Source organism: Anas platyrhynchos, chromosome 33 (genome assembly GCF_047663525.1).
Source record: "Anas platyrhynchos isolate ZD024472 breed Pekin duck chromosome 33, IASCAAS_PekinDuck_T2T, whole genome shotgun sequence".
Lineage (NCBI taxonomy): Eukaryota > Metazoa > Chordata > Aves > Anseriformes > Anatidae > Anas > Anas platyrhynchos.
Window position 1 is genome coordinate 9528357 of NC_092618.1, and position 22030 is coordinate 9550386.

The 22030-nt window shown below is 52.2% G+C and overlaps 1 protein-coding gene across 3 annotated transcripts; it reads right to left on the reverse strand.

Moving 5' to 3' along the window:
- Positions 1 to 1949: 1949 nt before the first annotated feature.
- On the reverse strand, positions 1950 to 20430 carry DHX34 (DExH-box helicase 34). 3 transcript variants are annotated; one of them, XM_072030100.1, is made up of 18 exons: positions 19316 to 20430; positions 15917 to 16228; positions 10663 to 10926; positions 10471 to 10573; positions 10172 to 10389; positions 9862 to 10036; positions 9584 to 9777; positions 9395 to 9496; positions 9035 to 9274; positions 8785 to 8952; positions 8578 to 8689; positions 8349 to 8449; positions 8029 to 8274; positions 6492 to 6668; positions 6286 to 6409; positions 5802 to 6066; positions 5056 to 5117; positions 1950 to 2119 (listed from the first exon to the last, which is right to left on the reverse strand). In XM_072030100.1, exons 1-16 carry the CDS (start codon positions 20000 to 20002, stop codon positions 5933 to 5935), a joined length of 3357 nt encoding a protein of 1118 aa, XP_071886201.1. In that variant the 5' UTR covers positions 20003 to 20430; the 3' UTR covers positions 1950 to 2119; positions 5056 to 5117; positions 5802 to 5932. The 3 variants fall into 3 exon arrangements, with proteins under 3 accessions (XP_071886201.1, XP_071886202.1, XP_071886200.1); XM_072030101.1 differs by having other exon boundaries at positions 5056 to 5215; XM_072030099.1 differs by lacking the exon at positions 5056 to 5117.
- Between the last annotated feature and the right edge of the window lie 1600 nt (positions 20431 to 22030).

Sequence of the window (22030 nt, forward strand, 5' to 3'; positions counted from 1 at the left end):
TTTTTTCCCCAAAAAAAAATCACTTTTTTTTTTTTTTTTAAATGCAAGGGTGGAGCAATGCTTTGCAGCCCCGAGAGCTGTCGGTGGCAGGTCCTCCACCCGCGTCCTGTCTCGCCTTAATGGGGCTCCCATTTAGCTGCAAGCTGCCACGTCGAGCTGACCGGTAATAAATCACCGCTCCCGCCTGCTCCATCGGGGAGGGTGGCGAGGGTTCGGCTGCCTCCTCCAGGCTTTTGCAGGTGTCTGTCCCGTGCTATTTCTCTCTCTTCACCTCCCAGATGAATTGGCCGAATCGTTCAAGACGTGGAATAAAAAACAGCGGAGAGAGCGGCGATGGCTTCGGCGGCATCGATGCGCTAAAGTGGGCAGATCCATCACGGGCTGGCGCCTGCCAGCGTCTTCCCCGGGGAAAATCGATGAGGGGATGGTGACAAACGCACCCACACCTTAATGGGAGGCTGGAGAAAAATCACGGGATGAAGAAACGATGAGCAAAACGCCACCAAAACGTGGGGCCTGAGAGCTGGTGGGGCTGGGGTTGGGTACGAGCGATGGGAGACGTCAACGTTGGGTACGAACCAACGAGCGATGGGAGATGCCAATTTTGGGTATGAACCAACAAGCGATGGGAGACGTCAACGTTGGGTATGAACCAACGAGTGATGGGAGATGCCAATTTTGGGTATGAACCAACAAGTGATGGGAGATGCCAATTTTGGGTATGAACCAACGAGTGATGGGAGATGCCAATTTTGGGTATGAACCAACGAGCGATGGGAGATGCCAATTTTGGGTACGAACCAATGAGTGATGGGAGATGCCAATTTTGGGGACGAACCAACGAGTGATGGGAGATGCCAATTTTGGGTATGAACCAACGAGTGATGGGAGATGCCAGTTTTGGGTACGAACCAACGAGTGATGGGAGATGCCCTGCTCAGGACAACCACCAAAAACGATGCAGAAACATCAGTTTTTGTCGTCTCATGGCGACACTTCATGCCCTGGCAGCTCTGCTTGTACCCAGCTCTTCGAGATTTATCTGTGATTTTTTTTTTTTATTTAATTATTTTTATTTAATTATTTTTATTATTTTTTTTTTGTTATTTATTTATTATTATTGTTACCACCTCTTTGTCACCTTGCTCACGGTGCATCTGCTTTGTGCTTCCAACAGCTGGATCTTCTTCCACTTCTATCCACCCAACCAAGAGAGATCTGCTGTCAGAACCTGATTTCTCTCAGATTCTCATTTTTTTTCCCCCAGAAATGCACCAGCAAGCCCACAGCATCTTTTTTATCACTTGCTCCTCCGAAATCCGAGTTAATAACTGGAGCAGCACAGTAAATCTCCGGTTCCGCACGGGTTGAAAAACCGTAATTAAGCCGTCCTTCGAGCCGCCCATCAAGCACCCTCTGCACGAGGAGGGAAATTTTAATCGAATTATCCGCGTAATCTCGTTTCAGCCTCTCCTTCCCCCGTGCTTGCTTGCCGCAGGTTTAACCTGATCGCATCTGCTGCACGCTTTGGGCTTGTGCATCGCCACCAGAAAGGCATTTTGGGGAGAAAACAACAAAAAAAAACTACTAAGAGAGTCTTGTGCTGGGAGAGAGCTTTCCATGACGAAATTCTGGGGAAAACCCAGGGTTATCTCAGAACATCGCAGAAATTATTTCTAGCATTTCCCCACCTTTTCTTCATTTTTTTTGTTTTTTTTTGAATTATTTTCTTCTTTCCCAGCCAGCTCCTCTTTTCACTGCCCTCAGAACCCATGGGCAACAAAAAAATTGAGCCTGATGGATGCTCTCCATCCCCTATCCCGCAGGATTTCCACCCAAAACGACGTGGAGCCTCGTGGGGCTTCTCCACCCAGGGCTGCTACGGCACAGCGCAGCTTTTTTTATGCTTAAAAGGTCTTTTTATGGACAAATAGAGCAGTAAAACAGGATGAAGAGGTGTGGGGTTTATTTTCGTTATTTATTTTATTCAGAACCGTTGTTAATGATGAAAGAGCAGCGAGATTTGTGCTGATTCCTAATTTTTAACAGCGCTCTCCTGCCAGCGGTGATGATGCCTGGCTCTTCTCATTTTTTCGGATAGGTGAGCAAATGGAAGTTCCTAAAAAAAAAAAAAAGAGTATTTTTATTGCACTTTGTCAACGCAAAGTCCCGTATTTTTAGTCTTTTAGGCTGAATTAATCCGACTTAGTCAAAAGGGGGTTTTGGGATAAAATGAGTGTTTTGTTTGGTTGTTTTTTGTTTGTTTGTTTGTTTTTTTTTTTGTTTTTGGTTTTTTAAAAAAAAGAGCAAAAGCAGCTGGAACATCCCACAAGGGTGGCGCTGGGAAGAGGAACGGGGTGGTGGTGGCATCTCCAAAAAAAAAAATCAATTTTGGAGCAGAGAGCATCCCCAAAAAAACTCCATTTGCTCTCCTCTGGGCAAGCTCAGCCCAACCCATCCTCAAAATTCACCTCCCACCCCCAAAATTCATGTCCTATCCCCTAAATTCATCTCCTGTTCCCTAAATTCATCTCCCATCCCCTAAATTCATCTCCCAACCCCAAAATTCATCTCCCAACCCCAAAATTCATCTCCCATCCCCCAAATTCATCTCCTGTTCCCTAAATTCACCTCCCGTCCCCTAAATTCACCTCCCACCCCCAAAATTCATCTCCCATCCCCCAAATTCATCTCCCATCCCCCAAATTCATCTCCCATCCCCTAAATTCACCTCCCACCCCCAAAATTCACCTCCCGTCCCCCTAAATTCATCTCCTGTCCCCTAAATTCACCTCCCGTCCCCTAAATTCACCTCCCACCCCCTAAATTCACCTCCCATCCCCTGAATTCACCTCCCACCCCCAAAATTCATCTCCCATCCCCCAAATTCATCTCCCATCCCCCAAAATTCATCTCCCATCCCCCAAATTCATCTCCTGTTCCCTAAATTCACTTCCCACCTTCTAAATTTACCTCCTATCCCCTAAATTCATCTCCCACCCCCTAAATTCACCTCCCATCCCCTAAATTCACCTCCCATCCCCCAAATTCATCTCCCATCCCCCAAATTCACCTCCCATCCCCTAAATTCACCTCCCATCCCCTAAATTCATCTCCCATCCCCCAAATTCATCTCCCATCCCCTAAATTCACCTCCCATCCCCAAAATTCACCTCCCACCCCCTAAATTCATCTCCCACGCCCTAAATTCACCTCCCACCCCCAAAATTCACCTCCCACCCCCTAAATTCACCTCCCATCCCCTAAATTCATCTCCCACCCCCTAAATTCATCTCCCACCCCCAAAATTCATCTCCCATCCCCCAAATTCATCTCCCATCCCCTAAATTCATCTCCCACCCCCAAAATTCATCTCCCATCCCCAAAATTCACCTCCCATCCCCTGAATTCACCTCCCACCCCCAAAATTCATCTCCTGTCCCCTAAATTCACCTCCCGTCCCCAAAATTCATTTCCTATCCCCTAAATTCATCTCCTGTCCCCCTAAATTCACCTCCCGTCCCCTAAACTCACTTCCCACCCCCTAAATTCACCTCCCACCCCCTAAATTCACCTCCCATCCCCTAATTTCATCCCCTACTCCCTAATTCCAGCCCACAAAGGCACGGAAGAAGACCACGCGTCTCCTTTGAGCCCACCCTCCGCCGATGATTTCCATCCCTTCGCCACCCTGAAAGTGGTTAAATTTCAGAGAAATCCCTCAAAAATAAAAAAAGGCCAACAGGAAGCCAGAGCTCAGCTGGGAGCTTTCTGCCTCGGCCTCGACCTCGTTAACGACGGGGCTTAATTATCCCCAAACAACGGCCTTGGGTTCAATTCGAGGTTAATGCGATTGCCTTGACCTACACGACGCTGACGAGGGTGATAATGAGAAGATTGCAAAGAACAAAACGAGGTCATTAACGGGGCGGAAGAGCTTGGAGCTCTTCTATTTTTCATGAAATCAACCCCAAATTTCCCATTCCGTTGGAAAATGTGGCCCAAGGACGCGGGAAATCCTCCCGGAGGAAGCGTTTTAATGAGGTTTGTTAAATATCGGGGTGTTTTCCCGCAGGATTTGGGGCTGGAAGATGTTCCCCGGTGGACGACCCACGCCACAGGGCTGGGAATTCAGAGGATTTGGGAATTTGTTAAAAAAAAAAAAAGAGCAATTTTAGCACGTGCGATTTAGCACGCGGGGTTTGGATTCGTGGCTTTCGTTAGCAGGGCTCCGAGCAAACGAATCTCCCCTCGTTACGGCCGCCTTGATTAATTTTCGGTTGGGTAAATTAGTTTTAATTTATTTTAGCTGATTTTTAAAGAAATGAGGCAATTTCCTCCATCCCCTCGCCTCCTTTTTCCTCCGTGCCATGAGCTTTTTGGGAGCCCTGACGAATCCTGTTGGGTTTTCTCCATCAAGGCGAGGCCGTGCAGTTGGCTTGGGGGCCCAAGTTTGGGCAAGTTTGGGCAAATTTGGGTCCCTTTTTGGCTTTTCTACGACCCGACGTGAAGCTGCCTCTTTCCAAACCCAAACCAGTGAATATTTTCGGTGCCCAACTCGCGTCGCCCTCTGCCGTGCGGCTGACGGGGAGGGGTGGTTAAGCAAAGCAGCGGGGCTTATTTTTTCCCCCAAAAAAGCAAAAAATAAAGCAAAACCTGTCGGCAAGCTCCCCCGTGATGCTCGTTGCCATGGCAGGAGCATCTCCCATCCCGCCCCGCTGCCACGGCAACGGGGACTCCCCCTCCCTGCTGGAAGGCGAAAAAAGACCCAAAAATTAAATAAATGAAGCAAAATCGGAGCCGAGCGAAGCAAGCGGTGGTGGGGAGGGGAAGAAGGATGCTTACCGTGGGGGGAGGCCGCTTCCACCACCCGAATTAGCATCCCCCTGCCTGTAAACCCCAATAAGCTGCTTAGCGAAGCGCCCGCTTAATTAATTCCTGCCAGGTAATTAACTGCGGATAAGCCCGAGCAAGGAGGCAAGGCGAACGGCAAGTGGCAAAGGAGCGAAGGAGGTGAAAGGAGGTGAAAAAAAAGGGAAAAAAAATTCAATTTACCAAGAAAAAAAGGGGATGAGGAAGCGCTCGGCATCCTCCCTCGCCACGCCTGGCTGCTGGAGCTAAAAAAAAATAATCCAGGCTTTTCCTTTTCCCCTCTATCACCCGTTTTATGGCCACGAGACTTGCGAGACTTAAATCTGCACAAAAAGCTGCGGGTCTTAAAAAAAAAACACAATTAAAATCCCAAGAAACTTTGCTCTGGGAGCAGCTCGTTACACCAAAGTGTCACGACGGCGCTCGAGCTGCGTTATTTTTTTGTAATTCCTGGCAAATAAAAACGCCACGGAGCTAAAAATACCACCAGATTGCTTTTCGTTTTTAATTAATTGCCACTTTCAGCCCCCAAAACGGCGTTTTTGCAGCCACGGCTTGAAAGCAGACCTCCCAGGGGAAGGCAGCGGGGGCGCTCGGGTCACCTCTCAGCGGTGCCGCGGGGTTTTGGGGTTGGTTTTTGGGTCCTGAGGCTCCTCGAGGTTTTGGGAACGCCGTGGCCGTGGTGGCAGGGCCCCGTGGGTGCCTTTTGCAGCGATGCAGCGAGAGGAGGAGGAGGCAGGGGATGAAATGCGGGGTGGGACTGCCACACACTGGCTGAGCCGCGCCGTACAGCAGCACGGGGCAGGGGAAACTTCCCCAAAACCCTGCCCCCGCCACCAGGACAGCACCCAGCTTCTCAAAAATTAAAAAAAACCACATTTATTAATATTTAACACCAAAAAAAATAACTTAAATCAAGTTTTCCCAACCTGAGGCAACGTGACAGTGTCAGCGATGACCCACGCCATGTCCTCGAGGATGCGGCTGATGTCTCCAAGGACACCAAGGGCAGCAGAGCAGGGGGCTCCCCCAATTTTGGGGGTCTCCACCCTCCCAGAGCTCACTGGTGCTGCTTCTTGTGCCGGAGGATTTCGGTGGGCGTGAGGGTGAAGTCCTGCTGGCAGATGTCGCAGTGGTAGAGGCGGTGCAGGGCGGAGGTTTTGGAAGAGCCCCCAGCCTCTTCCTCTGGGGGGGCTGCGGGGGCAGACAGTGCAAAATCAGCCCCCAAACCCTTTAAGGATCATCCCCAAAATCTTTTTATCCCACCCCCATCCCAAAACTCTTTATTTTGTGCCACGTTTTCAGGGCACGGTGATGAGCACCGCCACCCCTCTCCCTTTATTAACCCTCCCTGCGCCCCCCCCAGGGAAATTTGCCCCCAAATGTCCCCAATCTCAGCCCCGGGGGGCTCACCCTCGGTGGGCTGGCAGGAGCTTTCGTGGCACATTCTCTCCAGGGGGGTGAAGGGCATGTGGAGACCGCAGTGGGGACACGTCCAGAAGGTCCGCAGGCACTCGCTGTAGAGGTCGGTGTCCGTCTGGGTGGGGGCACAAGGATATAAATGGGACGCACCCCCCCCCAGGAGGATGTAAAAGAGGGTGGGAGAGGGGGGTACTCACGGCCAGGCAGTTGTAGGTGAGGAATTCGGTCACCCTGTGGCCGCCTTTCACCTCGTCAGGCTTCAGCTCCGTGCCCTGGAAGAGCCCCGGGAGGTGGGGGGCCGCGGGCACGGTCTGGGGGCCGACGTAGAGGGTTTGCTTCTCCAGCCCCGTCAGCTGGCGCAGGCGGTACGGCGCCTGGGGGGGACACGAGGAGATGCCCAAAATCTCATTTCAGCTCCCCAAAAATCTCCTGGGGTCAGCCTTAATCCCGACGTAAAGCCCTGGGGGGTGCGTGACCCAAGCACCGCCGCGGGGTCGTGGCTGGAGGCACCCCGGGGGGGAGGCCAGAGCCCATGTGGGTGTTCTGTGAGCCCCCCAAATTAAAACATGGTCGTGGTGTTTGGGTGGATCCTCCTCGGTAAGATATCACTGTATATATAGTAAATATACTAGGGATATATGCATATAGTATATACAGGAAGACAGAATATAGAATATAGATATAGAATATATCGATATATCGTATATCCCTAGTCAATATAGAATATCGACTAGGGATATACGTATCCTGTATAGACAGGAAGATAGAATCCTATATATTATATATATTATATATAATATATATATATACTACATATACAGTAAGGTATCATCATATATATAGTACATATACTAGGGATATACGTATACTGTATATACAGTAAGATATCATCTATATAATATACATACTATGGGCATACGTATACTGTGTTATATATTATTATATATTGTTATTATATATTATTATATATGCAGTATATATACTAGGGATGTATAAATACAGCATATACAGTAAGATATCGTTATATATATAGTATATATACTAGGGATATAAGCATACAGTATATACAGTAAGATATAATTGTATATATAGTATATCTACTAGGGATATACATATACTGTGTATACAGTAAGGTATTATATATGTAGTATATATAGTAGGGACATAAATATACTGCGTATACAGGAGGATATCATTATATATGCAGTATATATAATAGGGATATATGTATACTGCATATACAGTAAGGCAGAATTGTATATGTAGTATATATATTAGGGATATACTGTGTATACAGTAAGATATTTATTTATAGTATATCTACTTTGGATATACGTATACTGTATAGACAGTAAAATAGAACTGTATTTATAGTATATATACTAGGGATGTATAAATACAGCATATACAGTCAGATATCGTTATATATATAGTATATATACTAGGGATATACGTATACTACATAGGAATATATACTATATACGTATATATAGGAAGGTATCATATATATATAGTATATCTACTAGGGATATAAGCATACAGTATATACAGTAAGATATAATTGTATATGGAGTATATCTACTAGGGATATACGTATCCAGTATGCGGTACTGGGACCAGCCCAGTGCTCCATGATGCCACCACCTCCCCGTGGCGTTTCCCCTTGGCTTTCACCCCAAAAAAAAAACCCAAAACCACCCCGCGCGTCGCGAACGCCCCCCTCCAGCCCCCCACCTCCATCTCCAGGAACTCCAGCAGCCCCCGTTTGAGCGCGGAGAGGTCCCTGGAGCTGGGCTCCTCGCCCCCGGGGTCCAGCTGCTGGTCCAGGAGCTTCTCCCAGGAGGTTCGGAGCTGCAGGGCGGCGGCGAGGAAGCGCAGGGCGGCGGCGGCGTCGGGCAGGGTGAGCTCCAGCCAGCCGTCGGCCACCAGCCGCGTGCAGTCCCCGTTGGTGTCCAGCGAGCGGGAGAAGAGCAGGAGGGCCTGGAGGAGCGAGGCAGGGACGGTTTGAGGAGCTGCGAGGAAGAGGAGGAGAGGAGGAAGCAGCGAGAGCCCACCTGCAGCGCCGGCACGCGGAGGCAGTTGACCAGGTAGGGTTTGGTGGTCTCCAGAAGCGAGACGAAGGCGAGGAGCTGGTGGTGGCGGCTCAGCCCCTCCTCTGCAAGGACACCAGGGGGGTCCTGAGCCTCTCCCCGTCCCCACCGACTGGGGGGGGGCTGGATCCCGATGCAGGAGGGGCTCTCCATCCAAAAACGGGTGAGGAAAAAGCTGATTTGGGTCGCCCACCTTTGGTCCCGCCGCGCTCCTTCCCCTCCTTGGCGTTCAGCAGCTCCGGGCTGGTGGCGAAGACGCAGGAGGGGTGAAGCACGACGCCCTGCTTGCTCCTGGTGTGGAAAATCTGCGGGGGGAGCAGGATGAGCGCCGCGGAGCCCCCAAATAAAGGGGCTGGAGCCCCCCAAACCTGAGGGTTGGCTCGTGGATGGGGGCACGCACCTGATCCGAGTCCTTGCGGCTGTTGTTGAGCGCGTCGGGCACGGCCAGCTGCGGGTAGAGCCCCCTGCACAGCACCAGCTTGAGCAGGGCGAGCTGCGAGGGCGACAGGACCGAGCCAGACACGGCCTGAAGCTCATCCACGTCGTGGCGGAGCTTAAATTTCACATCCTGCGGGGACAGAGAAGGTGCCAAGAGCTCATTCGGGGCCCAATTTCGCCTCCTGAGTGAAGGAACAGGAGCTGAGGCTCACCTGGATGTCGATGCCGCGCTCACCGGGCTCGCGGGAGCCTGCTCCTTCCTCTTCCTCACCGGAGGAGCCGGCGGTGCCATCGTGGAGCCGCAGCACTTTGCGCTTCCGTCCCTGCGTCTCGGTGTGGTGGCGCCAGAGCCGGTGCAGCTCGCGGCGCTCCCGGTGCCGGCTCTGCCGGCTGTAGCTGTCGCTGGGTCGGTTGGGGGCCGCCTCCAGGAGCCGGTGGTCTCGGAGCAGCTCCTGGGTTTTTTTTTTGGGGGGGAGGAGGAAGAAACATCGCTGAGAACCCGCAGGTTAAATAAATAAATAAATAAATAAATAAAAAACGGGGAGGTTTCGGGTGAATTTGGCTCCCCTCACCTGGAACTGCCTCCGCAGGTTGGCAGCCTCGTAGAGCCGATGCTCCTCCAAACCCCGCCGCCGGCACCATTTGCGCGAGCCGCCGCCGCGCTCCGACTTCACCTGCACGGGGACACCGCGGGCTCCGGTACCGGCCCCAAAACGGAGCCGTTTCCCGTCCCCATCCCCCCATCTCCTCGCCCCCCTCACCTGCACCCACTCGTTGAAGGCGTTGAGCAGCGTCAGGGGGTCCCCGTGGGGGCTCTCGAGGGGCCGCCGGGCCATGGCGCAGTCGGGGTTGGCGTTGGAGAGGCGCAGGAAGGGCGACTGCACGCTCAGCGCCGCCGCCACCGTCAGCGTGGGCTCGGCCAGCCCGAAAAGCGCCCCCAGCACCAGCATTTTGCCTGCGGGATGGAGAAAAGGGGGGCGGCGAGGGCTTAAAAGGGAGGTTTTTGGGGTTTTTTTTGCACCCCCTGGCCATTACTCACCCACCACCACGTCCACAGGCAGCTGGGCCAGCAGCGTCCCGATGGGGGTCAGCTCCTCGGCTTCATCCAGGGCCCCCTGCTCCCGCAGGTAGCGCACGGCCGTCTCCAGGCTGGCCGAGGGAGGGGGCTCCAAAAAGGGGAAGGTGCGGGGGTCTCCCAGCCCCATGCTTTTTACCTGGGGGAGAAGAGAAGCGGGCAGAGCTTGGTGGAAGGAAAACAACCCGGATATTTAGGCCGCCAAGATCCCGAGCACCTATTTTTTGGGGGGCTCCGACCTCAACCTAAAAAATTGGGGAGGGAATCCCGTTACCTGCAGGACCAGAGCATCGAGAGCGACCCGCTGGATCTCCGGCACGGGGTAGGGGGGAAAGGAGTCGTAGTCGGATTCGGCGTAGAGCCGGTAGCAGACCCCCGGTCCCGTCCTGCCGGCGCGGCCCTTGCGCTGCTCGGCGCTCGCCCGGCTGATCCAAAATTCCTGCAGGCGCTGCAGCTTGCCCTGGGGGTCGTAGCTCATCTCCTTCACCTTCCCTGGAGGGGTGGAGAAGGTGAGGGCAGGGTAAAGGGGGGGAGCAGGAGGTTTCCCCCCCCCTGAGGCCGGCGAGGCTTCACCCGAATCCAGCACGAAGCGCACGCCGTCGATGGTCACCGAGGTCTCGGCGATGTTGGTGGCGAGGATGCATTTTCGGACGCCGGGAGGGGGAACATCGAACACCTGAGTGGGGGCAAAATTTGGGCAGGAGGATGAAGGAGTTTGGCAAAACTCCATCAGGGATGGGGAAACGAGCTCCTCGCGGCGCCCACCTTATCCTGCTCGCTGACGGAGAGGGTGCTGTGCAGGGGCAGCACGATCCAGCGCTGGGTTTGGGTGGCGTAAACCTGCGCCGCCTCCTGCACGGCGCCGATTTCGGCCACCCCGCTGAGGAAAACCAGGAGGTCGCCGCGTTCCTCCGGGGGATATTTGTGGTCGATGGCTTGCAGCACCCGGAGGTAGGGCCGGGGGTCCAGGCGCTCCGGTTTCCCCGCCGCCGCCGCCGCCTCCTCCTTGGGGATGGGCTCGTAGATCACCTGGGGGAGGCAAAAAGTTAAAAAATGGGGAGGTGAGGAGTGGGGGGGTGGTCCTGAGATGGGATCCGGCCCTAAAATCGGGCTTGGTGCTCCCCGAGATGGGGAAGATCCTCCCCAGCACCTGATCCAGCCCCAAAATTGCACTCTCCAGCCCCAAAATCATACTCAGGGCTCACAAAGATGGGGAGGATCCTCCTGGGCACCTGATCCAGCCCCAAAACCGCGCTCTCCAGCCCCAAAATCACACTTGGGGTTCACCAAGATGGAGAAGATCCTCCCCAGCACCTCATCCAGCCCCAAAATTGCACTCTCCAGCCCCAAAATCATGCTCAGCACCCATAAAGACGGGAAAGATCCTCCTGGGCACCTGATCCAGCCCCAAAACCACACTTTCCAGCCCCAAAATCATGCTCAGGGCTCACCAAAATGGGGAGGATCCTCCTGGGCACCTGATCCAGCCCCAAAACCGTGCTCTCCAGCCCCAAAATCACACTTGGTGCTCCCTGAGATGGGGAAGATCTTCCCAGGCACCCGATCCAGCCCCAAAACCACACTCTCCAGCCCCAAAATCACGCTCAGCACCCACCGAGATGGGAAAGATCCTCCTGGGCACCCGATCCAGCCCCAAAACCACACTCTCCAGCCCCAAAATCTTGCTCAGCACCCATAAAGATGGGGAAGATCCTCCTGGGCACCTGATCCAGCCCCAAAACCACACTCTCCAGCCCCAAAACTGCACTCTCCAGCCCCAAAATCATGCTTGGTGCTCCCTGAGACAGGGAAGATCCTCCTGGGCATCTGATCCAGCCCCAAAACCACACTCTCCAGCCCTAAAATCATGCTCAGCACCCATAAAGATGGGAAAGATCCTCCTGGGCACCCGATCCAGCCCCAAAACCGCGCTCTCCAGCCCCAAAACCTCTCTCATTGAAATGGGGAAGATCCTCCTGGGCATCTGATCCAGCCCCAAAACCATGCTCTCCAGCCCCAAAATCATGCTCAGGGCTCACCAAGATGGGGAAGATCCTCCTGGACACCTGATCCAGCCCCAAAACCATGCTCTCCAGCCCCAAAACCACACTTTCCAGCCCCAAAATCATGCTGAGTGCTCTGTGAGATGGGGAAGATCCTCCTGGGCACCTGATCCAGCCCCAAAACCATGCTCTCCAGCCCCAAAACCACACTTTCCAGCCCCAAAATCATGCTGAGTGCTCTGTGAGATGGGGAAGATCCTCCTGGGCACCTGATCCAGCCCCAAAACCACACTCTCCAGCCCCAAAATCATGCCGAGCGCTCCGTGAGATGAGGAAAATCCTCTTGGGCACCTGATCCAGCCCCAAAATTGTACTCTCCAGCCCCAAAATCATGCTCAGGGCTCACCAAGATGGGGAGGATCCTTCTGGGCACCTGATCCAGCCCCAAAACCACACTCTCCAGCCCCAAAACTGCACTCTCCAGCCCCAAAATCATGCTCAGGGCTCACCAAAATGAGGAAGATCCTCCTGGGCACCTCATCCAGCCCCAAAATCTTGCTCTCCAGCCCCAAAATCATGCTGAGCGCTCCGTGAGATGGGAAAGATCCTCCTGGGCACCTGATCCAGCCCCAAAACCGTACTCTCCAGCCCCAAAATCACACTTGGTGCTCCCTGAGATGGGGAAGATCTTCCCAGGCACCCGATCCAGCCCCAAAACCACACTCTCCAGCCCCAAAATCATGCTCAGCACCCATAAAGATGGGGAAGATCCTCCTGGGCACCCGATCCAGTCCCAAAACCACACTCTCCAGACCCAAAACCACACTCTCCAGCCCCAAAATCATGCTGAGCGCTCCATGAGATGAGGAAGATCCTCCTGGGCACCTGATCCAGCCCCAAAACCACACCCTCTAGCCCCAAAATCATGCTCAGCACCCATAAAGACGGGAAAGATCCTCCTGGGCACCCGATCCAGCCCCAAAACCGCGCTCTCCAGCCCCAAAACCTCTCTCATTGAAATGGGGAAGATCCTCCTGGGCATCTAATCCAGCCCCAAAACCACACTTTCCAGCCCCAAAATCATGCTCAGGGCTCACCAAGATGGGGAAGATCCTCCTGGGCACCGGATCCAGCCCCAAAATCTTGCTCTCCCACCCCAAAATCACACTTGGGGCTCACCGAGATTGAGAGGATCCTCCCCAGCACCCGATCCAACCCCAAAACCGTACTATCCAGCCCCAAAATCACACTTGGTGCTCCCTGAGATGGGGAAGATCTTCCCAGGCACCCGATCCAGCCCCAAAACCACACTCTCCAGCCCCAAAATCATGCTCAGGGCTCACCAAGATGGGGAAGATCCTCCTGGGCACCCGATCCAGCCCCAAAACCGTGCTCTCCAGCCCCAAAATTGTGCTCAGCACCCACAAAGACGGGAAAGATCCTCCTGGACACCTGATCCAGCCCCAAAACCACACTTTCCAGCCCCAAAATCATGCTCAGGGCTCACCAAAATGGGAAGGATCCTCCTGGGCACCTGATCCAGCCCCAAAACCGTGCTCTCCAGCCCCAAAATCACACTTGGGGTTCACCAAGATGGGGAAGATCCTCCCCAGCACCTGATCCAGCCCCAAAATTGCACTCTCCAGCCCCAAAATCATGCTCAGGGCTCACCAAGATGGGTAGGATCCTCCTGGGCACCTGATCCAGCCCCAAAACCGCGCTCTCCAGCCCCAAAATCACACTTGAGGCTCACCAAGATGGAGAAGATCTTCCCAGGCACCTGATCCAGCCCCAAAACCACACTCTCCAGCCCCAAAATCACACTCAGCACCCACCGAGATGGGGAAGATCCTCCTGGGCACCTGATCCAGCCCCAAAATCTTGCTCTCCCGCCCCAAAATCACACTCGGGGTTCACCGAGATTGAGAGGATCCTCCCCAGCACCCGATCCAGCCCCAAAACCGTACTATCCAGCCCCAAAATCACACTTGGTGCTCCCTGAGATGGAGAAGATCCTCCTGGGCACCTGATCCAGCCCCAAAACCACACTCTCCAGCCCCAAAATCATGCTGAGCACTCTGTGAGATGGGAAAGATCCTCCTGGGCACCTGATTCAGCCCCAAAATTGTACTCTCCAGCCCCAAAATCACATTCAGCACCCACCGAGATGGGGAAGATCCTCCTGGGCACCCGATCCAGACCCAAAACCGTGCTCTTCAGCCCCAAAAATGCACTCTCCAGCCCCAAAATCATGCTGAGTGCTCCATGAGATGAGGAAGATCCTCCTGGGCACCTGATCCAGCCCCAAAACCGTGCTCTCCAGCCCCAAAATCATGCTCAGGGCTCACCAAGATGGGGAAGATCCTCCTGGGCACCGGATCCAGCCCCAAAATCTTGCTCTCCCACCCCAAAATCACACTTGGGGCTCACCGAGATTGAGAGGATCCTCCCCAGCACCCGATCCAACCCCAAAACCGTACTATCCAGCCCCAAAATCACACTTGGGGCTCAGCAAGATGGAGAAGATCTTCCCACGTATCTGATCCAGCCCCAAAATCATGCTCAGCACCCATAAAGATGGGGAAGATCCTCCTGGGCACCCGATCCAGCCCCAAAACCGCGCTCTCCAACCCCAAAACCACGCTCAGCACCCATAAAGATGGGGAAGATCCTCCTGGGCACCTGATCCAGCCCCAAAATCTTGCTCTCCCACCCCAAAATCACACTCGGGGCTCACCGAGATTGAGAGGATCCTCCCCAGCACCCGATCCAACCCCAAAACTGTACTATCCAGCCCCAAAATCACACTTGGTGCTCCCTGAGATGGGGAAGATCTTCCCAGGCACCCGATCCAGCCCCAAAACCACGCTCTCCAGCCCCAAAATCACACTCAGCACCCACCGAGATGGGGAAGATCCTCCTGGGCACCTGATCCAGACCCAAAATCTTGCTCTCCAGCCCCAAAATCACGCTGAGCGCTCCGTGAGATGGGGAAGATCCTCCTGGGCACCTGATCCAGCCCCAAAACCACACTCTCCAGCCCCAAAATCATGCTCAGCACCCATAAAGATGGGGAAGATCCTCCTGGGCACCCGATCCAGTCCCAAAACCACACTCTCCAGACCCAAAACCACACTCTCCAGCCCCAAAATCATGCTCAGCACCCATAAAGACGGGAAAGATCCTCCCCAGCACCTGATCCAGCCCCAAAACCACACTTTCCAGCCCCAAAATCATGCTCAGGGCTCACCAAAATGGGGAGGATCCTCCTGGGCACCTGATCCAGCCCCAAAACCGCGCTCTCCAGCCCCAAAACCTCTCTCATTGAAATGGGGAAGATCCTCCTGGGCATCTAATCCAGCCCCAAAACCACACTTTCCAGCCCCAAAATCATGCTCAGGGCTCACCAAGATGGGGAAGATCCTCCTGGACACCTGATCCAGCCCCAAAACCGTGCTCTCCAGCCCCAAAACCACGCTCAGCACCCATAAAGATGGGGAAGATCCTCCTGGGCACCCGATCCAGCCCCAAAACTGCACTCTCCAGCCCCAAAATCATGCTTGGTGCTCCCTGAGACAGGGAAGATCCTCCTGGGCATCTGATCCAGCCCAAAAACCACACTCTCCAGCCCCAAAACCACACTCTCCAGCCCCAAAATCATGCTCAGCACCCATAAAGACGGGAAATATCCTCCTGGGCACCCGATCCAGCCCCAAAACCACACTCTCCAGCCCCAAAATCACACTTGGTGCTCCCTGAGATGGGGAAGATCTTCCCAGGCACCCGATCCAGCCCCAAAACCGCTCTCTCCAGCCCCAAAATCATGCTCAGCACCCATAAAGACGGGAAAGATCTTCCTGGGCACCTGATCCAGCCCCAAAACCACACTCTCCAGCCCCAAAACTGCACTCTCCAGCCCCAAAATCTTGCTCAGCACCCATAAAGATGGAGAAGATCCTCCTGGGCACCCGATCCAGCCCCAAAACCACACTCTCCAGCCCCAAAACCCCCCTCACCGAAATGGGGAAGATCCTCCCGGGCACCTGCAGCACGGGGGCCCCCCCGAAATATTGGGAGAAGAGGCGGATGTTGATGGTGGCCGACATCAGCACCAGCTTCAGGTCGGGCCGGGCGGGCAGCAGGCGCCGCAGGACCCCCAGGAGGAAATCCCCGTGGAGGTGCCGCTCGTGGACCTCGTCGGCGACGATCACCCCGTAGGAGGGCAGCGCCGGCTCCCGCTGCGCCTGCCGCAGCAGCAGCCCCTCGGTCAGGAAAACCACGCTGGTGGCGGCCGAGCGGCTGCTCTCGAAGCGGATCTGGTAGCCCACCTGGGGGGGGGAGAGGAAAAATGGGGCAAAAAGAGAAAAAATGGGATTTACGGTGCTTGCAAAGCATCCCGGTCCATGGGTAGCGTGATGGGGGTGGTTGATGCTCAAGCGTCCTGCATCCAAGAATTATTATTCCTTATTTATTCCTTATTTATTCCTTATTTATTCCTTATTTATTCCTTATTTATTCCTTATTTCTTCCTTATTTCTTCCTTATTTCTTCCTTATTTATTCCTTATTTCTTCCTTATTTCTTCCTTATTTCTTCCTTATTTCTTCCTTAATTATTCCTTGATTTTTTGTGCTAAAAGGAGCTTTAAGGCACTAAAAAAAGCAGGGTTAAAAAATAAAAGCAATTTTAAGACACCAAGAGGAATTTTAATTCTCTACTGTGCCACAACTGCTCACTTTGACCTTTTGTTTTACTTTTAACTTTCTGCTTTTACCTTTTCTTTTTATCATTTTTCATCATTTTTCATCATTTTTCACAATTTTTCATCATTTTTCGTCATTTTTCTTTTTATCGTTTTTCTTTTCATCCTTTCTTTTTACCATTTTTCTTTTTACCATTTTTCATCCTTTTTCTTTTTACCATTTTTCGTTTTATCCTTTTTCATCCTTTTTCTTTTTACCATTTTTCTTTTTATCCTTTTTCATCATTTTTCTTTTTATCCTTTTTCATCATTTTTCTTTTTACCATTTTTCTTTTTATCCTTTTTCATCATTTTTCTTTTTATCAGTTTTCTTTTTATCCTTTTTCATCATTTTTCATCCTTTTTCTTTTTATCATTTTTCATCATTTTTCTTTTTATCCCTTTTCATCCTTTTTCTTTTTACCATTTTTCTTTTTATCCTTTTTCATCCTTTTTCTTTTTACCATTTTTCTTTTTATCCCTTTTCATCCTTTTTCTTTTTACCATTTTTCTTTTTATCCTTTTTCATCCTTTTTCTTTTTACCATTTTTCTTTTTATCCTTTTTCATCCTTTTTCTTTTTACCATTTTTCTTTTTATCATTTCATCCTTTTTCTTTTTACCATTTTTCTTTTTATCCTTTTTCATCCTTTTTCTTTTTACCATTTTTCGTTTTATCCTTTTTCATCCTTTTTCTTTTTACCATTTTTCGTTTTATCCTTTTTCATCCTTTTTCTTTTTACCATTTTTCGTTTTATCCTTTTTCATCCTTTTTACCATTTTTCGTTTTATCCTTTTTCATCCTTTTTCTTTTTACCATTTTTCATTTTATCCTTTTTCATCCTTTTTCTTTTTACCATTTTTCTTTTTATCATTTTTCATCATTTTTCTTTTTACCATTTTTCTTTTTATCATTTTTCATCATTTTTCTTTTTATCCTTTTTCTTTTTATCCTTTTTCTTTTTTCTTTTTTTAAATCGTTTCTTTTTTACCTTTTACTTTGTGCTTTTTCTACAAATTGTCTCCAATGATGCTCCCAGGCTGAGGGTTTTAGGTAAATATTAACCCAGCAGCACCGCACATCACCTTCTAAGCACTCTTTTGTGCCAAAACCACTCATTTTACCTCATTTTTTCAACTTTTTTCCTTTTTTTTTTTTACAAATCGTTTTTTTTATCACCTTTTTTTCCTACTTTTTCTACAAATGATGCAGCCAGGCTGAGTGGTTTAGGCAAACATTAACGCTGCGGCATTGCACATCGCCTTCTAGGCACTCTGCCGTGCCAAAACCGCTCCTTTTAACCTTTTTTTTTTTAACCTTTTCCTTTTTTTTTTTTTACAAGTCATTTCTTTATTACATTTTTTTTCTACTTTTTCTACAAATTGTCTCCGATGATGCTCCCAAGCTAAGCGGTTTAGGTAAATATTAACCCAGCAGCGCCGCACGTCGCCTACTAAGCACTCTGCTGTGCCAAAACCACTGATTTTACCTTATTTTTTCAACTTTTTTCCTTTTTTTTTTTAGAAATCATTTTTTTATCACCTTTTTTTTCCTACTTTTTCTACAAATTGTCTCCAATGATGCTCCCAAGCTGAGCGGTTTAGGTAAATATGAACATTGCAGTGCTGCACGTTGCCTTCTAAGTGCTCTGCTGTGCCAGAACCGCTCACTTTTACCTTTTTCCTTCCTTTTATTTTTGTTTAACCTTTTACATTCTATTTTTACCTTTTTTCTTTTTTCATTTTTTCCTTTTTTTTAAAAAAAAAAAGCAAATTGTCTCCGATGATGCTCCCAGGCCGAGTGTTTTAGGTAAATATTAACCCAGCAGCACCGCACGTCACCTTCTAAGCGCTCTGCTGTGCCAAAACCACTCATTTTACCTCATTTTTTCATCTTTTTTCCTTTTTTTTTACAAATCGTTTTTTTATCACCTTTTTTTTCTACTTTTTCTACAAATGATGCAGCCAGGCTGAGTGGTTTAGGCAAACATTAACGCTGCGGCACTGCACATCACCTTCTAAGCGCTCTGCCGTGCCAAAACCGCTCCTTTTAACCTTTTTTTTTTTTAACCTTTTCCTTTTTTTTTTTTACAAGTCATTTCTTTATTACATTTTTTTTCTACTTTTTCTACAAATTGTCTCCGATGATGCTCCCAAGCTGAGCGGTTTAGGTAAATATTAACCCAGCCGCGCTGCACATCACCTTCTAAGCACTCTGCTGTGCCAGAACCACTCATTTTACCTTTTTTCTTTCTTTTTTTTTTTGTTTAACCTTTTACATTCTATTTTTACCTTTTTTCATTTTTTCCTTTTTTTTAAAAAAAAAAAAAATTGTCTCCGATGATGCTCCCAGGCCGAGTGTTTTAGGTAAATATTAACCCAGCAGCGCCGCACATCGCCTACTAAGCGCTCTGCTGTGCCAAAACCGCTCATTTTACCTTATTTTTTCAACTTTTTTCCTTTTTTTTTTTTACAAATCGTTTTTTTATCACTTTTTTTTCCTACTTTTTCTACAAATTGTCTCCAATGATGCTCCCAAGCTGAGCGGTTTAGGTAAATATGAACATTGCAGTGCTGCACATTGCCTTCTAAGCGCTCTGCCGTGTCAAAACCACTCCTTTTAACCTTTTTTTTTTACCTTTTTCTCCTTTCTTTCCCAAACCATCCCCAGCTCACCTGGTCGCCGTACTGCTGCAGGCTCTCGTAGGCCACCCTCTTGGCCAGCGAGACGCAGGCGATGCGGCGGGGCTGGGTGCAAGCCACGCGGCGGTAGCCGGCGGCCAGCAGGAACTGCGGCACCTGCGTGGACTTGCCGCAGCCGGTGTCCCCGGCCACCACCACCACCTGGTGACCGGCCACGGCTTCAAGGAGCTGGCGGCGAGCCCCGGCGATGGGCAGCGCCCGGCGCTCCCGCTGCAGCTTGGCCAGCTTGGCGAAGCTCCGCTTCTGCTCGAAGTCCAGGTAGAGCAGGAAGGCGTCGAGGAATTCCCGCAGCGCTTCCCGGGGCACCCCGGGGGGGCTCGGGGACGGCTCCGGGGTGGGCACCGTCAGGTTGAGGCGGTGCCGGGGGTGGTAACGGGGCGGTAAACCGAGGCGGCGGGAGGGCGGCCGGTCCTCGTCATCATCATCATCATCATCATCATCATCATCGTCATCCTCCCGTGATGGTTCCCGCTCCGGGCGGCGGCTCTGGAAGCGGCGCAGGCGCTCGAAGAAGGCCCAGAAGCTGCGGGTGTCCTCGGGGCAGGCCCGGCGGGGGAAGCAGAGCTCCTCCAGCCTGCGCCGAGCCACCGGGCAGGCCCAGTCCCACCGGGACGACCGCGGGGCTCCGCCACCGGGAGCCGGGCCTGGCTCCGGTTCCATCACCGGGACCGAAGCCTCCGGGCCTCAGGGCCTGGGCCTGGTTCTCTGAGGCCTCAGCCAGGCCAGGGCCCGGTCCCGGCACCCCCAAGGCCTCGCTCCCGGTCCCGGTCCCGGTCCCGGTCCCAGCCCCTCCAGGCCCCGCTCCCGGCACCCCAAGGCCCCGCTCCCGGTCCCAGTCCCGGTCCCAGCTCCCCCAGGCCCCGGTCCCTTCCCCTCCAGGCCCCGCTCCCGGCCCCCCCCCCCCCAAGGCCTCAGGCCCCGGTCCCTGCCCCGCTGGGTCCCGGTACCGGCACCCACAGGCCCCAGGCCCCGGTCCCGGCTCCACCAGGCCCCGCTCCCAGCCCCGCTCCCGCTCCCAGCCCCTCCAGGCCCCGTCTCGGCCCCCCCAGGCCCCGCTCCCGGTCCCGGTTCCGGTTCCGGTCCCGGTTCCGGTTCCGGTTCCGGTTCCGGTTCCGGTCCCGGCCCCTCCAGGCCGCACGGGGGCGCCCGAGCCCCGCCGCGGAGGGAGGAAGGGGGCGTGGCCACGAGCGGGGGGCGTGGCTTGGAGGAGGGGGGCGTGGTTATTGGAGAGGGGGCGTGGTCATGTGGGAAAGGGGCGGGGCGATGAGGGAGGGGGCGGGGCGAGGAGGGAGGGGGCGGGGCTTCTCGGCCGCGGGTGGCAGCGAGAGCGGCGCTGTCCCCAAATGTCCCCAAATGTCCCCAAATGTCCCCAAATGTCCCCAAATGTCCCCAAATATCCTCAAATGTCCCCATTGTCCCCAAACCACCCCCATTCCCCAAATGTCCCCAAATATCCCCAAATATCCCCAAATGTCCCCATTGTCCCCAGTTGTCCCCAACTGTCCCCATTGTCCCCCAGCCACCCCCATTCCCCAAATGTCCCCAAATGTCCCCAAATATCCCCAAATGTCCCCAAATGTCCCCAAATGTCCCCAAATATCCCCATTATCCCCAAATGTCCCCATTGTCCCCCAACCACCCCCATTCCCCAAATATCCCCTAATATCCCCAAACGTCCCCCAACGTCCCCAAATGTCCTCAAATGTCCTCAAATGTCCCCAATTGTCCCCAAACCACCCCCATTCCCCAAATATCCCCAAATGTCCCCAAATGTCCCCAAATGTCCCCAAATATCCCCAAATGTCCTCAAATGTCCTCAAATGTCCCCAAATGTCCCCAAACCACCCCCATTCCCCAAATATCCCCAAATGTCCCCAAACGTCCCCAAATATCCCCAAATGTCCCCAAATGTCCCCAAATGTCCTCAAATGTCCCCAATCGTCCCCAAACCACCCCCATTCCCCAAATATCCCCAAATGTCCCCAAACGTCCCCAAATGTCCCCAAATGTCCCCAAATATCCTCAAATGTCCCCAATTGTCCCCAAACCACCCCCATTCCCCAAATGTCCCCAAATGTCCCCAAATATCCTCAAATGTCCCCAATTGTCCCCAAACCACCCCCATTCCCAAAATGTCCCCAAATGTCCCCAAATATCCCCAAATGTCCCCAAATGTCCCCAAATGCCCCCAAATATCCCCATTATCCCCAAATGTCCCCATTGTCCCCCAGCCACCCCCATTCCCCAAATGTTCCCAAATGTTCCCAAATGTTCCCATTGTCCCCAGTTGTCCCCATTGTCCCCAACCACCCCCATTCCCCAAATGTCCCCAAATATCCCAAATACCCTCAAATGTCCCCATTGTCCTCAATTGTCCCCAACCACCCCCATTGTCCCCAAATGTCCCCATCGTCCCCCAACCACCCCCATTCCCCAAATGTTCCCAAATATCCCCAAACGTCCCCATTGTCCCCAGTTGTCCCCAATCAACCCCAGTGTCCCCAGCCACCCCAATTTCCCCCTTCTGCCCCCCTTGACCCCCTATGTCCTCATTGTCCCCAACTGTCCCCATTGTCCCCATCCATCCCCATTGACCCCCAGTGTCCCCCATCGTCCCCAATCATCTCCACCCATCCCCATTGTCCCCGTCAATCCCCATTGACCCCCAGTGTCCCCAACCGTCCCCAG